Source organism: Acanthaster planci, linkage group LG01 (assembly GCF_054643075.1).
Source record: "Acanthaster planci isolate LZ-2023a linkage group LG01, COTS_SCS, whole genome shotgun sequence".
NCBI classification, from domain to species: Eukaryota; Metazoa; Echinodermata; class Asteroidea; order Valvatida; family Acanthasteridae; genus Acanthaster; species Acanthaster planci.
The window spans coordinates 37,457,163-37,470,114 of record NC_141777.1 but is presented as its reverse complement, the minus strand read 5'-3'; the positions used below and the strand labels follow the sequence as shown (position 1 = coordinate 37,470,114).

At 42.3% G+C, this 12,952-nt stretch overlaps 2 protein-coding genes across 3 annotated transcripts in view; one reads left to right on the top strand and one right to left on the bottom strand.

Annotated features, from left to right (window-relative positions):
• LOC110987251 (poly [ADP-ribose] polymerase tankyrase-like) overlaps positions 1 to 12,952 on the bottom strand; it is a 61,668-nt gene that overhangs the window by 43,645 nt on the left and 5,071 nt on the right. The window contains exons 1-12 of one of the 2 annotated variants that reach the window (XM_087141131.1): positions 12,201 to 12,257; positions 9,864 to 9,929; positions 9,050 to 9,236; positions 7,416 to 7,682; positions 6,667 to 6,972; positions 5,622 to 5,889; positions 4,932 to 5,213; positions 4,079 to 4,163; positions 3,040 to 3,147; positions 2,126 to 2,245; positions 1,333 to 1,413; positions 161 to 324 (exon numbers count right to left, since the gene is read on the bottom strand). In XM_087141131.1, coding sequence (XP_086997257.1) covers positions 161 to 324; positions 1,333 to 1,413; positions 2,126 to 2,245; positions 3,040 to 3,147; positions 4,079 to 4,163; positions 4,932 to 5,213; positions 5,622 to 5,889; positions 6,667 to 6,972; positions 7,416 to 7,682; positions 9,050 to 9,236; positions 9,864 to 9,911 — 1,916 coding nt within the window. In that variant the 5' untranslated portion in view covers positions 9,912 to 9,929; positions 12,201 to 12,257. Of the gene's footprint in view, positions 1 to 160; positions 325 to 1,332; positions 1,414 to 2,125; positions 2,246 to 3,039; positions 3,148 to 4,078; positions 4,164 to 4,931; positions 5,214 to 5,621; positions 5,890 to 6,666; positions 6,973 to 7,415; positions 7,683 to 9,049; positions 9,237 to 9,863; positions 9,930 to 12,200; positions 12,258 to 12,952 lie in introns of those variants that run through there. The other variant, XM_022249827.2, reaches the window with a different exon arrangement.
• The window catches only part of LOC110982360 (HHIP-like protein 2), a 304,779-nt gene continuing 292,700 nt past the window's right edge, over positions 874 to 12,952 (top strand). Inside the window, exon 1 of the mRNA XM_087141288.1 lies at positions 874 to 937. The gene's annotated coding sequence lies outside the window, so the exon portion shown is untranslated. The remainder of the gene's footprint in view (positions 938 to 12,952) is intronic.

The window sequence follows — 12,952 nt, the reverse complement described above, 5'->3', positions numbered from 1 at the left end:
AGGATGTGAAGAAAACCTTGTCAGAAGGATGGAGGATTCCTTATAAATGCTTCTGGGGGAAAAAGGGGCCGAATTGGGCGACCTGTTTGCCGCAGGAGATTCGCGCCTGTGTCACCGAAGTAGAAAGCAGTCTGAAGAGTGCACCTTTGAATTCTCTCACCTGCTGAGGAGAAGTTCGAGGGGCCCGCTTCCCTCACAGGCAGCCGCATAGTGGATGGGCTTACGGCCTCTGCTGTCGGCGATGGCGTACTCCGGGCAGAGAGAGAGCAGCTTGGCCAAGATCTTGGGGTTGGGATTGATGGCCGCGCAGTGTATCGGCGTGACCTGAGCACAGTTGAAGAAGTTCATTTGTGATGTGAAGCATTTGTTTCATCACAGAGACAGATTTTAAAATCAAGCATCTCCTAAATATACCTTGACAAGGAGCCTTTTGAAAAAAACAAAAAGTGTAACATCAGTGTAGACACAAGGGAATGGGCTGGCTACACCTATGACCATTGAACAGAGAGACATTTAAGGCGTCAAAGACGTAGCAAGAGCTACATTCGACTGAATAGGAATTGGACCCCGTTGAGGTTAAACTTCCAAGAGTCAATGAAGACACTAGAATAGGGAAGCGACTTAATACTAGCCCGTGAAACCTGGTGCGCTACTTTTTTTCAGTAGCTGGGGTGACAAATGATTCATGAAGAGGGGACAATGCAATACACCATTTAAGACATTTCAAAAACGCAAACCATTACGTCGCTTCGATAGCTTAGTTGGTAGTGATTTGAACTACAGATCTATAGACCCTGGTTCGAATCCGACCCATTTATGCTATTCATTTTCCAATTTTATCATTGTGTTTCCTTTCCTTTTTCAATTGATGCAGAAACAGAGTCCAAGCATGAACCCTCTAAGAGTCTTGAGAAAAATAGCAGACCAGGTTTCACGGGTTAATATCTAGTCATTTCCCTAGAATAGCCCATTCACGAAGGTTTCTTAACATTCTGGACACAATGTTTTGTGCTTTTATCAACTGTTTTAACAATTCCAATTTTGGAATTCTGATCTAATTTCAAAGACCTGATTTTGCAGTTTGGACCCATTTCCTAGCTTCGGTCAACAACTGAAATTTGCTCTCCAATTCTCCAACACGTTGCCTTCTGTCACTTTGTACCCTTCTTGGCTACGCTACTGGGAAGGGGTGATGGGAAGGGGTGATGGGAAGGGGTGATGGGAAGGGGTGATGGGAAGGGGTCATGGAAGAGTTCAGGAATAGAAAGTATTGCACACCCAAAACAACCACAAAATGTATTCTCCTTTGTATATGCTAACTACTGTAATTACTCTGTCATTGTCGTATGGCTTCTTCTTGACCGACACTCGTTTGAAAGGCGACAAGTCTTCTGGTTTATCCACGAGAAGCACCTGTTGGAGGAAGAGTAACCAATCAATCCCAAGTCAACTAGCGCATCGAGCAGCAGTCGAATATCACAGGAAATCAGACATTAATCTCAACCCTTTCCTGGTCTTTGGCTCACATCTGTTGCTCAATCAGGAGCCTTAAATAAGCGCTTTCTGTGGAAGGAATTATTTTGGCCCCAAATTCTGTTTGAAACGTTTGCTGAAGCAACCAACTTTTGGCATATAGCTAAATGTCACAAATGCTGACCCAAGAAAGTCATTTCAAAAATATTTACACCTACCCTCAACCTCATATTTTTCAATACTCCGAGGTGTACCCATTGAATAATAATTTGCTACCACAACAGCCTCAACACATGGTCGAACTCGGCGGACTTCTCAGAACTTGTGCGTGCACAAAAATAAAGGTTCAGAGGCCTTTTGGGGTCAAGGTTATTTGCCATTACTTGACGAGGAAGAGGTATAAAGGGAATCCCCATCAAAAATCTAGCTTGGAGGAGAGTTCACGGAGGCAGTAAAATGAACATTTTCTCTGAGTTTTCAACAGGGAAAGAAAGATTTGTGAACATAACATATACATATGTGCGAGTGTGTGTGGTGTTTTCAGGTTGAGATCAGCCTTCGTACTTTGCCTATTTTCTTTTGACCCAAAGTACCAGACCAGAAATAAAAGTTCTCGCATCACGGTGCAAATGCGGGAACTCAGGGCACTGACCTCCTCGTGGAGTTTATTGAAGTTGAGCCCACCGGACTGGTTGAACTTCTTGACCAGGCTGCCGGCTAACTTCCGGTGGCCTGCGTTGATTGCTTTGACGATGTGCATTTGTATGTGTTGCTAGGGGGTTTCGAATAACAAAAGGGCACAAAAGTATCAACAAAGACATGAATCCAGAATGTTCTAGACATTTAACTGGGATAAAGTAATACTTTTCAGTTTGAGTTGGGGAAAGAATATATCAGTTTTCTCTCTCTTTAGTTTCCAAAGGTCAGACTCAAGACTGTTCTCAAGACTATTTCTCAAACACACATGGATGGTCACGGAGGGTAACAAGATGACGAACATCGATTGGATTAGTTTCATTACTAAGCTAGAAATGGATTCATATAGTATTGAGAGAATGTACAACGAAACAGGTGGTAAGTTGAGGTTTACCTTGAGGCTTTAGGAGATTTACGAGGGTTTGGTGGAGTGCCTCTGCCCCGGGGCAAAACCTAGTTACCCCTTTTTTTTAGTTTACTTTTGCATTATTTTCTAACTCTCCTCTTGAAAGGAAATCCATTGCAAGCACGTACCGTTTTCCAGGTCAAGCCTTGACAAATGTTCAGAGTGGAAGTTTATGCACATTTTGCCATCCAACCTACTTTAAAAAAATGTGGCGTACATGCCTTGTAAAATGCCAAACATTTGCAGCCCTCCCCTTGAAAAAAAGCAGGGCTTAATTCTTTATGTTCTGATATAAAATGTGAAAAGGACAATTTTGGGCTTACTTAATTTCCTTTCTGAAGCATGTAAGAAACTCCAAATTAAACGGCTCCTTCAGAAGGCCATAAACGCCTACATAAAGAAATCACCCAATGTTTGGCCCCCGCTGGATTCCCCTAGATACCCAAGTCTCAATCAATACTAACCGTTGCTGATGAGTCAGCGACCATGATCATATTGATGGTTTTTTCCGAGATGCCAGATGACAGAGCTTCTTGCAAGTACTCCCTGTTATGTACATTCATGTCTAAATCCTACACCAACAAGAACAAAAATAACACCATTCATTTCTTGAAGGTGTGCACTGCAACATGCAGTGAAAGAATTCAGGGTACTGCATGTTGCTTGCTGAGTAACACAGTGACAAAGTCATTCCTTGTGAGGGAGCCAAATTAGGAATATGTATTAATGACATCATGCTTCATGGTGCATGTAATCAAGGGTTGAGGTCAGAGGTTGAGGTCTGTTTTACAACCAAGCTCTGGGCATTTTTGCTAAATACTCTTCCCAATCCCTTCAAAATCTTTCATATCATTCTGCGGGAGAGTAACAGCACAATCTTTGCACCTCGTCTTTCATCGAGTGCCAAAGCTCCACGGAAAGTAACAGTGCCAACACTTTTCTTCTCCAATCCTGCAAAATACCCTTAAAACCTCCATGAGGATGTTGAAGGACCGAGGAGGATTAGTGCTAACAAAACACAATTCATAACTGGCTGAAGAGCTTTGTTTCAAAGAGTAGAGTTCTGCAACGAGACACCATATTGACGGACAACTGCTATTCAACAATACTCACTGACTTCTTTACTGTTTTCATTCAACATCACCTCTTACGTCAGAGCTGACAATGAGGCAAGTCATGCAAAGATTGCATGACATCAAGTATTCTATAACTAGATTGAAGTAGGTAATTATGATGTTCAATTTTCATGATGACATTATTTTTCAGGTACTTCAAAATGATCCAAAGTAAACAATCGTGTTTGAAGAAAGCTTTGGAAGTACAGGCAATGAAAGGTGTGGAATTCGCATTGCTCAAATGTGTCTTTGTAGAGTGGTTGTTATTTGCCAGATGATTAACATTCAGCATGGTACTGGAACAGTAGGTCACCGATGAGCACGAAAGTTAAATACGCAGTAACACTGGAGTCATGTCACGCCTATCAACCGGCTGAGTGAGGCTTACCTTGGTGAATGCGTTGTTGCCTTCTCGGCTCCCTCGGGCAATGTTGATTTCCCTCACAGCATGCCCAAGACTCTTGAAGTTATACCTGGGGAAACACACAGACAGTCACGTAAAGTAATGACATTGAGTGATCTGGCCATCGACGGGTGGATTTTTACGATTGATGGAACTACTGATTTTGGACAAACTGCAATGAAGTATTGAGCTGAAACATTCCAAAAGTCCTTCTACCCCAATCCTGCTCAAAGTCACATCCCCCAACAAGTTTATGCATCTGTGAGACCTTGTTTAATGAGTAGGTAGTCAACCACAGCATCCTAAACTGCCAAAGCTGAGATCATGGGAGCCGATCTCATTCAAAGTCAAGTTGAATTGGGTCCTTGGATTGGCAGCTAGCCAACCTGTTGGACTGTAATACACTGAGCAAGGGTTTGAATTCAACAACTGTAGTGTTTCATTGCAACGAGCTAGGCTAGATGCCAAATGCTGCCACGGACAGTATACATGTTTAAAGACTTATTTGGCAAGCACGCTCACGGGCAGGTGGTATGCAGGTGTTCAATGCCTCTTTAACAAATAGGGCCTTGCGGCTTGGTGTTGAACGCTTGCGTGAGTATGGTGTAACTACGGTAACTGGCATCCCATCAAATTGGTCTGTATCTTAAAAATTTTAACACTTCTCTCGAGGACAACAGAGCTTTTCCTCCAGGCTTATATATGACAGCTTCAAACTATAAACATGCAGCACCAGATTTTTTTTCTTATTAAATTTTCACTCCCTTTGCGGCGCCACAAACATTTAAATGTTGAAATGGAAATGCAACGGGTATATTTGTCCCTGCAGGGCACCAACCTGCCGGCCACTTCATGCTGCATGATGACCTCGGGCAGCTTGGCCCTCTGCTGGGTGCTGTTGATCTCAGGGATCAGCAGCTTCAGGGCAGCCTGGTTGTCCATCCTGGCAGCGTAGTCCAGCGCCGTCAGCTGGATGCTGGCGCTCCGCGGCCCCAAGACGGAAGGCACATCCTTGTCCTCGATCAGCTTCTTGAGGAGGCTCATGTCATTGGTCAGCACGGCCCGGATGCTGCGCTTGCACTGGACAAACTTGGACACCTCAGGGATCTCGTTCTCATTTCTGAGGGATGGTGTGCACAAGCATGGGGAAAAAAGAACAACGATCAAATCACCGAGTGCCATCAATCCAGAAAGCTACTTAACGCAGAAAATACTAGCTGAGCAAAATGTGTTACTGACCATGCCACTGAACACACAATGCGATTAACATAACCTGAACACAGCAATGCTGTGCAAACATGACCCAAAACCCAAACCGACCAGACCTGAAACTAATTTGGGGAGTTTTCACCATTTAAGTTGAGCCGGGCAGGTTTCGATTTATATTTGCCATTCTCATTGCAGTGTGGAGTTTCCACCAAAGGACTTTCGCTGATTTGTCGAAGCACACTAAGAACAGATCCCTCGGTTCCGGATCTGCCCTTGAGGCATGCCATGTCTTGTACCTGCAGGGAGTGGATTGACTCACTTGACTTCAAACATAGGGTCCTTAGGCACCACCTCGATGTCATTGTTGGGTGTGAGCTGGTCGTTGGGATGAAGCTTCTCCTTTGGCTTCTTCTCCTTCTTGGCTTTCTCCTCCTTGGCTTTCTTCATCTTCTTGGCCTTGTCCTTGGCCTTGGCCTTGGCTGCAGCCTTCTTGTCCTTGCTGGCGGGCTTCTTGCGTCCTAGCTTGGCAGGTTTGGCGGCAGCTTTGCCTTTGGTGCTCTTTGCCTTGGCAGTGATTTTCTTGGCCACTGAAAGGGAGCGACATGAAAATTCAACCACAAAAACTGACTTGACCATCTCCACACAAGAATCAAAATGCCTTGACCCCTGCCCTGAACTACCCTGAATGTCTGGCCGGACTTTAGCAGGAGGGAGGCACAAAGGGCCCAGGTACTGTTACTTTTCAAGGGAGACTCACTGGCCCATGATCATTTCACTACCAAGAATGTACCTACAGTCTCCAGCACCGCAGAAAATTTTTTTTTGAGGAATCAGGCAGGTTCCATGCAAGAATGCCATTGGAGCAGGGCTCTGTAAGCACTACCTACAGATTTACCCATTGGCATCTTGGGTCCCATGGCATGGCCAACAAAACAAGTCATATTGTTGCCACATGGCCTTTGACGTTGCCCCCTCCATTTCTGACAAGCATAGCCAGAATTGGCCAGGCAAAAAATAATTGGGCCTGCCAGGCAGGCAGTAAATAACAACACCATTGGTAGATGGACTGTATGGACAAAAAAATGGGTTGTAATCATGACAAGGGAGGCGCCACTACCTCAAGTAAGAAACATTATGTTGGCAACTTTCAAAATATGTTAGCTACTTGAAAGAAAAAAAAGCATTTCATGGCATTTCTGAACAGTAACTGGCACAGTGCTCGGATGGGGCAGGTCTTCATGACTTCACAGTGATGACGTATCTGAATGTCCAAAGAGCTTGGGAAAGCAGAAATGGGACTTCAAATCAGACTGAAAGAAGATGCTTAGCAACATCACCTCTGACCAATCACACTTCCAACTGACCTTTCTTCGTTGCTGTTTTGGTCGTGATGGTGGCCTTGGGCCTGCCTCGTCCCTTCTGCTTGCTGGGTGGACTGGGGCTGTCCGCTTTGCTCTGCACCTTCTTCGGCTTTGGTTTGGGCTTCTTGGGGGCTCGCTTCTTGGCTTTGGGGTTGGTCTTGGTCCGGGTCGAGGTGGATGGCTTGTCTGCATCCTCATTGTCATCGTCATCGTCATCGTCATCATCCTCGTCCTCATCTTCCTCTTCTTCATCTCCTTTGTCCTCATCTTGATCTGTCTTCACTTCCTTCATTTCACGGAATCTAGGACCTGTGAAAGAAAACGACAATAAGGGGAAAGTATCCTAACAGAACCATGAAGACATAATTGGCATAATGTGCTGAAAAGAACAGCATCATGAAATCAGTTCATCAAAATGTCTCTGGCAAAGTAGGGGCAGATGGAAAATGCAAATGTTAAAAGTGGCATACATATACATGTTTCTTTTGCAATGCTTCAAGAATGTCAAAACAAACCGAGTTTAATGAAAATTTAATGAAGTACAAGCAAAGTCTACTAATAAGCAAATGAACACCTTCCAAATCACTCCCTTCCAAGATCACGCTGAAGAACGATTGCATCCTCCAATGTACTCCTGTAAGCTTGAGGGTTTGGGCATATTCAGCCCCAAAAAGCAGGACCAAATTCAAATTCAACCAAAAGAGAATGTTTAAGACGTGTGCAATCCCCTTGATCTTGGTGAAACCACTCACCTACGTCGTTATCCAGCATTCCGTTCTCTTTCTTGATGGCTAACCCAAGGATCTGCTCCACGCGGTTAATCTCATTGCGTGGCAGTGTCAGCAGCCCGCCGGCCTGCCTGTTCATGACTACGTCGGTCAAGACGCTGTCGATGTCGATGGTGTCGCGATATGACATCTCGTAGGTACCCGGCATCGTGCGCAGCTCCAGCCAGAGGATCTTGAACATCTTGGTGGTGTGGTAGACGTTCTGGGCAGTCTTGCAGATGAAATATTTCCCTGGAAAGACATGCAAAAACAGACATAGTTTTTTTGTTTGACTTTTGCTTTGAGTGCCATCAACTTGTCGTCTGTGAGGGAAACTGCCTCTTGATGATAAGGCACATGTGAAACGTTAAATCTTGTATTTTTGCTGTGATGTTTACACATCTTCAGTCAGAAAACTTTTGTAACCTTTGAACATAAAAAACCCAAATAAACAAACTTATCCTGCATTCAACCCTACCAGTACCCTGAAAATAAAACAGGGCCACTAAACGTCTATTTTCAAATATCAATTTTAGTTTTTGACAGGCCAACTTCGTTTTCATTTATAGAATTAAGCTGTGGTAATGCCACGCATCGATTCAAAGACAAACATCACAATCGTTATTTCTGTTACGTTCCAAGTGAAGTGGGCAGTCCGTGTTGCACATTTTGTTCTGATAAAAAAAACAAACCTTGGGGCTATTTGATCAACCATACTGACGTTCAGATTGGTAAATGGGATCATATTATTTAGTTCCTCTACAGACTTTTATCAAGGTACTCCTCTTAACCCTAACAGTCCCAAATCCTCCAATTTCAATATACTTTTACATACCCCCCAGGGGGTTAGGCTTAATGTAAGAAAACCCAAAATTCACGTAGCTGTGATTTGTGCTGCAGTCGAGTCCTTTCCCTGAGTCCAACAAGTAAGCCAAAATATGGGGCTTTTGAGAGGAATCAAGCTCAGATAATTACACAGTAGGTAATGACGCTTATGAGATTGAATCTGGGTGTTTCTACAGAAAGATATGTTGTGTATATATTTCAAAAGGACTTAGACTTTGCAAATATCTGAATATTTCTTTTATGTTTCATGCTATCTGTGCGCCCTCAACACTTACATTCCTTCTTTAAGGCATTTCAGCCACCGCTGCCTTGGTACTTTGGTTTGATTCTAACAATGTAATAATAGAATGCAGTTTACTCGGGGTCTTGGAAAGAAAGCTCAAGTACAACACTGGCTATAATGGTTACCATGGTCAAAACACCAAAATGCAACAAAGTAGAAGCGAGCTACACTGAGCAGTGCAAATGGCAAGTACCAATCTTGGGACCAGTCGGTTACACGGGTTGCCTTGTCATTTGTGTGAGCAAGTTCTGTATTCCACAGCACGTGATCAAAATGATGCAAGTATGAGGTCATGCCGTCCGCCTTATTGGCACGGCCCTACATGTATGCCGACTTGGGTTTGTGCTTTGCTCCCGAATGGCACTGTTCTTTTGGAATACTGAACCCGCCAACTGATTACCCAAATCCAAAAGTATACAACACTTTGACCAATGTTGTACTCTGTTGCATTTTACACAGGCTGTCGTCAAGACTGCCGACAGGTGCTCACCATTGTCTGTCCTCACGGCCAAGTACGTGTTCTTGTTGAAGAACACCTCCTTGTCTGAGGTGGGCGTCCTTGTGGACTGCTTGCTGATGGCATCTACCACATCCGACTGGTAGTACTCAGCCGGCATACGCTTGCGCTTGATCTGTGGACTGCGAGGGCTCGGGGCGCTTGCCGCTCGCCTCTTACCCTGCAATGAAACATCGGAGGAATGGAATGGGTTAGTTCTCACTGGAATGCTGGAAGAATTTGCATTGTACAGAGCACAGGCTGCAGGAAGCATCGGTAGGCGTGCGATGGGACAACAAAGGAAATCTTGACAAGCACAGACTTTGTAAAGTGTTTTCCACTTCTAATGACACACGTGATAAATCAACACAAGAAAATCAGCTGAACTTTGCAGTCTCACGACTGAGTTAGATATCTCTTCATTCTGGGCCAGGCTCATTTACAATTTGAACGGCGTTCCGATCACAGAGTGAAATATTCATATACTCTGACAATACTCTGCAAAGGAGTTTGATTTCCACGACATTCGGGCATCTTACTTCATTTACTACTGCTTAACCCTCCTCTTGTCTGAACCGTCACAGACGGGTCAAAAATTTAATCCTCTTTCTCTTCTACAGTGCACACCGATAGACACATCATGTCACTCTACTGAGGAGACAGCTTTGTGCACAACATGTGGCTTCATTCTAAAATGAAATAGGATGGCGCGTTTTGGCAGCCGCAGTGATCTAACGTTTACTAAGCTGCAGTCAAATGTACCCACAAAAGTACAGGAAGCGAAAAAAAACCTGAACTGTGAACCCACCTTTGATGTTGATGGCCCATTGGCCAAGTCCGTACCCTCATCAGCCATTCTTGCCCTCCTGGGTGGCTGCATAAGATTTAAAAGAAAAAAAAGACATTAAAGAAATTGTGGGCCACTTTTACGTTACCAACCATAATCCAGTGAGCATTGGTTTTACCATAGTTTTCCACTTGGGCAAATACATAATGGTAACAAAGTCCCGTTGGACAGGCAAAGCAGATAATATTTGTGCTTCTCCCCTTCCAGCGACACTTTTGGTCATTACGTAAAACTTCACAAGCAGGGCAAGCAGAAAGCTTTCAGGAAGAACGCTGAATATGGCTGGAAGGGCTAAAAAACTTCTGCTCCCCATTCTGTGACAAACCTCGTTTCATGGTATGACCCTAAAATTTTAATTGGCAATGTTGAAGAAAAAAATAGAAAACTGTAAGAAATATTTGTCTCTCTTGCCTTTCAACAATTTTTTTAGGTCAAACACATTTGTATTTATTTGTATGCCTACTTACATTAGCCATTTTTCAAAGTAACTTCCGTTCTTTTCACAACTTCCCTGTTTATAGTTTCACGTTGAAGAAAAGGGGTGTGTAATGATGCTCAGTGAAGCAATGCTATGCTGGTTCCTGCCACGCCACACACTACAATTGCCAAACATGACATGAGGCGAATGTGGCAACGAGTCTCTGTATCCTAGCCAAATAGCATTAACACACTACACAAATGCTACACTGCAGTTGGAGGTCGAGAAACAATGACGGAGAAAACAATTTCTGCAAGTTAGTTCACAGAACTTGATCTGTCTATGTATATATCTTCTATGTTTATGAATTTCTCTAAAGGTTGTACCGTTCATACTTAAAACAAACGTGTCTCTTCAAAACTTCCTGCTGCAACATAATAATGTTCATCACCTGCCCCTTTTTACAATCCAAGGGTTACCGTAAGCACGGTAGAAAGAACATTCTTATTGATAATCACACAAAAGTTCTTAACTCATAAATGATGTAATGTCTTGTGATGATGCATCATTTGTTAATCAGGTGAGGATCTGTTCAGCATTCAGTCAACTGTAGAATACTGGCCATACATGCGTATATATCTCTTCAGGCTAGAATCCAAACATTTTCCTAAGTATTGAGGTATTGCCATGAATAATACAATTTTAGTTACTTCACAGTCAATCGTGGTTCTATCTCCTCCCTTGTTTTCCCTTTACATGTATTTACACACTTGTTTATCTCATGTCGTTTATCTCATGTGTTAATGCATAATTTGTTAATTTTAAACTGGGAAGTATCATCTATTTGTTATAGTCAGTTACTGTTTTGTTACTTGTATGTCCTTTGTCTTAGATACTGGGTGTCCTTTTTAATGATTAATTATTGCCTTTTTTAAAAATAATTATTGTTGTTGTTAACAATTCTTAAATGTCAGGGTCTTTTTTACCCATGTACGTACATACAATGTATTTGCATTTACACATGTAAGCCTATATATTTATATATATATTTTTAAATATTTTTTTTTCTCATAACTGGATCTGGGGAGACAGGTCTTTTGACTCCAGTGATTTTATTACTTTTATCTTTCCTATGCCCATCCCTTTGTGATGTGCACTGTTGGCATGAATGAAATAATAATAATTGTAGGAAAGAAAAGATGTTCTCATTCGTGCATTTGGAAGACTTATTTCATTTGGAGACTAGACAGAAAGGTGAAACAATCCATTCTACTTGTCACCTCAGGCTCACAAAAGCATTCCAGAACAGTACCACAAACCAGTCATTTATGCCTATGAGGCTACGTATGGTGAGTTACATAATATCATAACAAACAATACTGGAGCCTAACAATAACAATTTAACATGACTAACGTTACTGCCTTGGGGTAGGTATTTTAGGGGATTTTCCAGACTTTAGAGGCGAACACAAACACCGAGGTTGTGTCAGGCGACAAACCAAGCCAGACTACACGCTTAGGCTTTACATGATAAATTTGTGCATCGATGATTTTGGGAAAACGGGTGAAATACGATTCTATCTCGATCTCTCAGGCCTTGTAAACCTCTGGTGTTTTTGCGTGAAGACCGCAGGTGTCGGAAATAGACGGCGAATACACGACCGAATTTTTAATCACGGCCTACAAAACATGCACTACGTCTATCTACGACTAAGTACGAACGTTGTGAGTAGATCGAACCATTTTGCATTTGCTGCACGTCATTCAATTGTATTTTTCAACACAATCTTTGGATTTTCTGCTGCCTCATAAAAATGCCTCATCCAAATCTAGGCCTATTTGGAAAATAATTTGATCGTGTGTAAATAATAATGACCTACCTCTACTCGTGCAGCACAAGCATCCACATTGAGCAAATTCGGATACGTTTGAATGATACACAATTTACTATTGAAGCATTAAACTTTCAATTAGACGCTGGGAGGGGCGTAAAAATGATGTGTGTGGCATTTCTGTAAAGGCGTTTATTTGCCAATATTTATTTCAAAACAATGTTAAGAATTCGATATTCTTTGTTCTCATTATTTCGTATAGTTCAAACATTCAGTTTGTTTACACTTTGTCAGCCAAATCAAAGCATAGATTGATTAAAGTATTAATACCCGTATGTAAATGGATTGGCCCTTTGTATTACCATTAAAATTATATGCTTGTCATTCTGTGCTGGATGGGGGATTTTTTTGGGGGGGGTGGAGGTTAGTTTCTTTACAGTGAGGAGTATTCTACGAGTTCATAAATAGGCAACAAAAATAAGTTTTACCAAACATACCCCAAGGAGTTTTGCAATCTTGACATCTATTTACACAGAGCAAATAAAATTTACTCATAAGATCAAAATCAATCAAGCAATATTGGCTTCGGTTAGACATTTCTTAAGGTGGACGTAACAAACAAACAAAAATAAGTAACAGAGAAAGAAAAGAACATTGACATCAATATTTAGGTCTGCGATAACAACATGAACATTGTGTTTGCTTAGAACATAAATTTCAATAAATAGAAATAACAACCAGAATGCATCTATGAAGTCTATTGTAAGTGTCATTGTTTTCTTTCTTTACAAAATACAGTC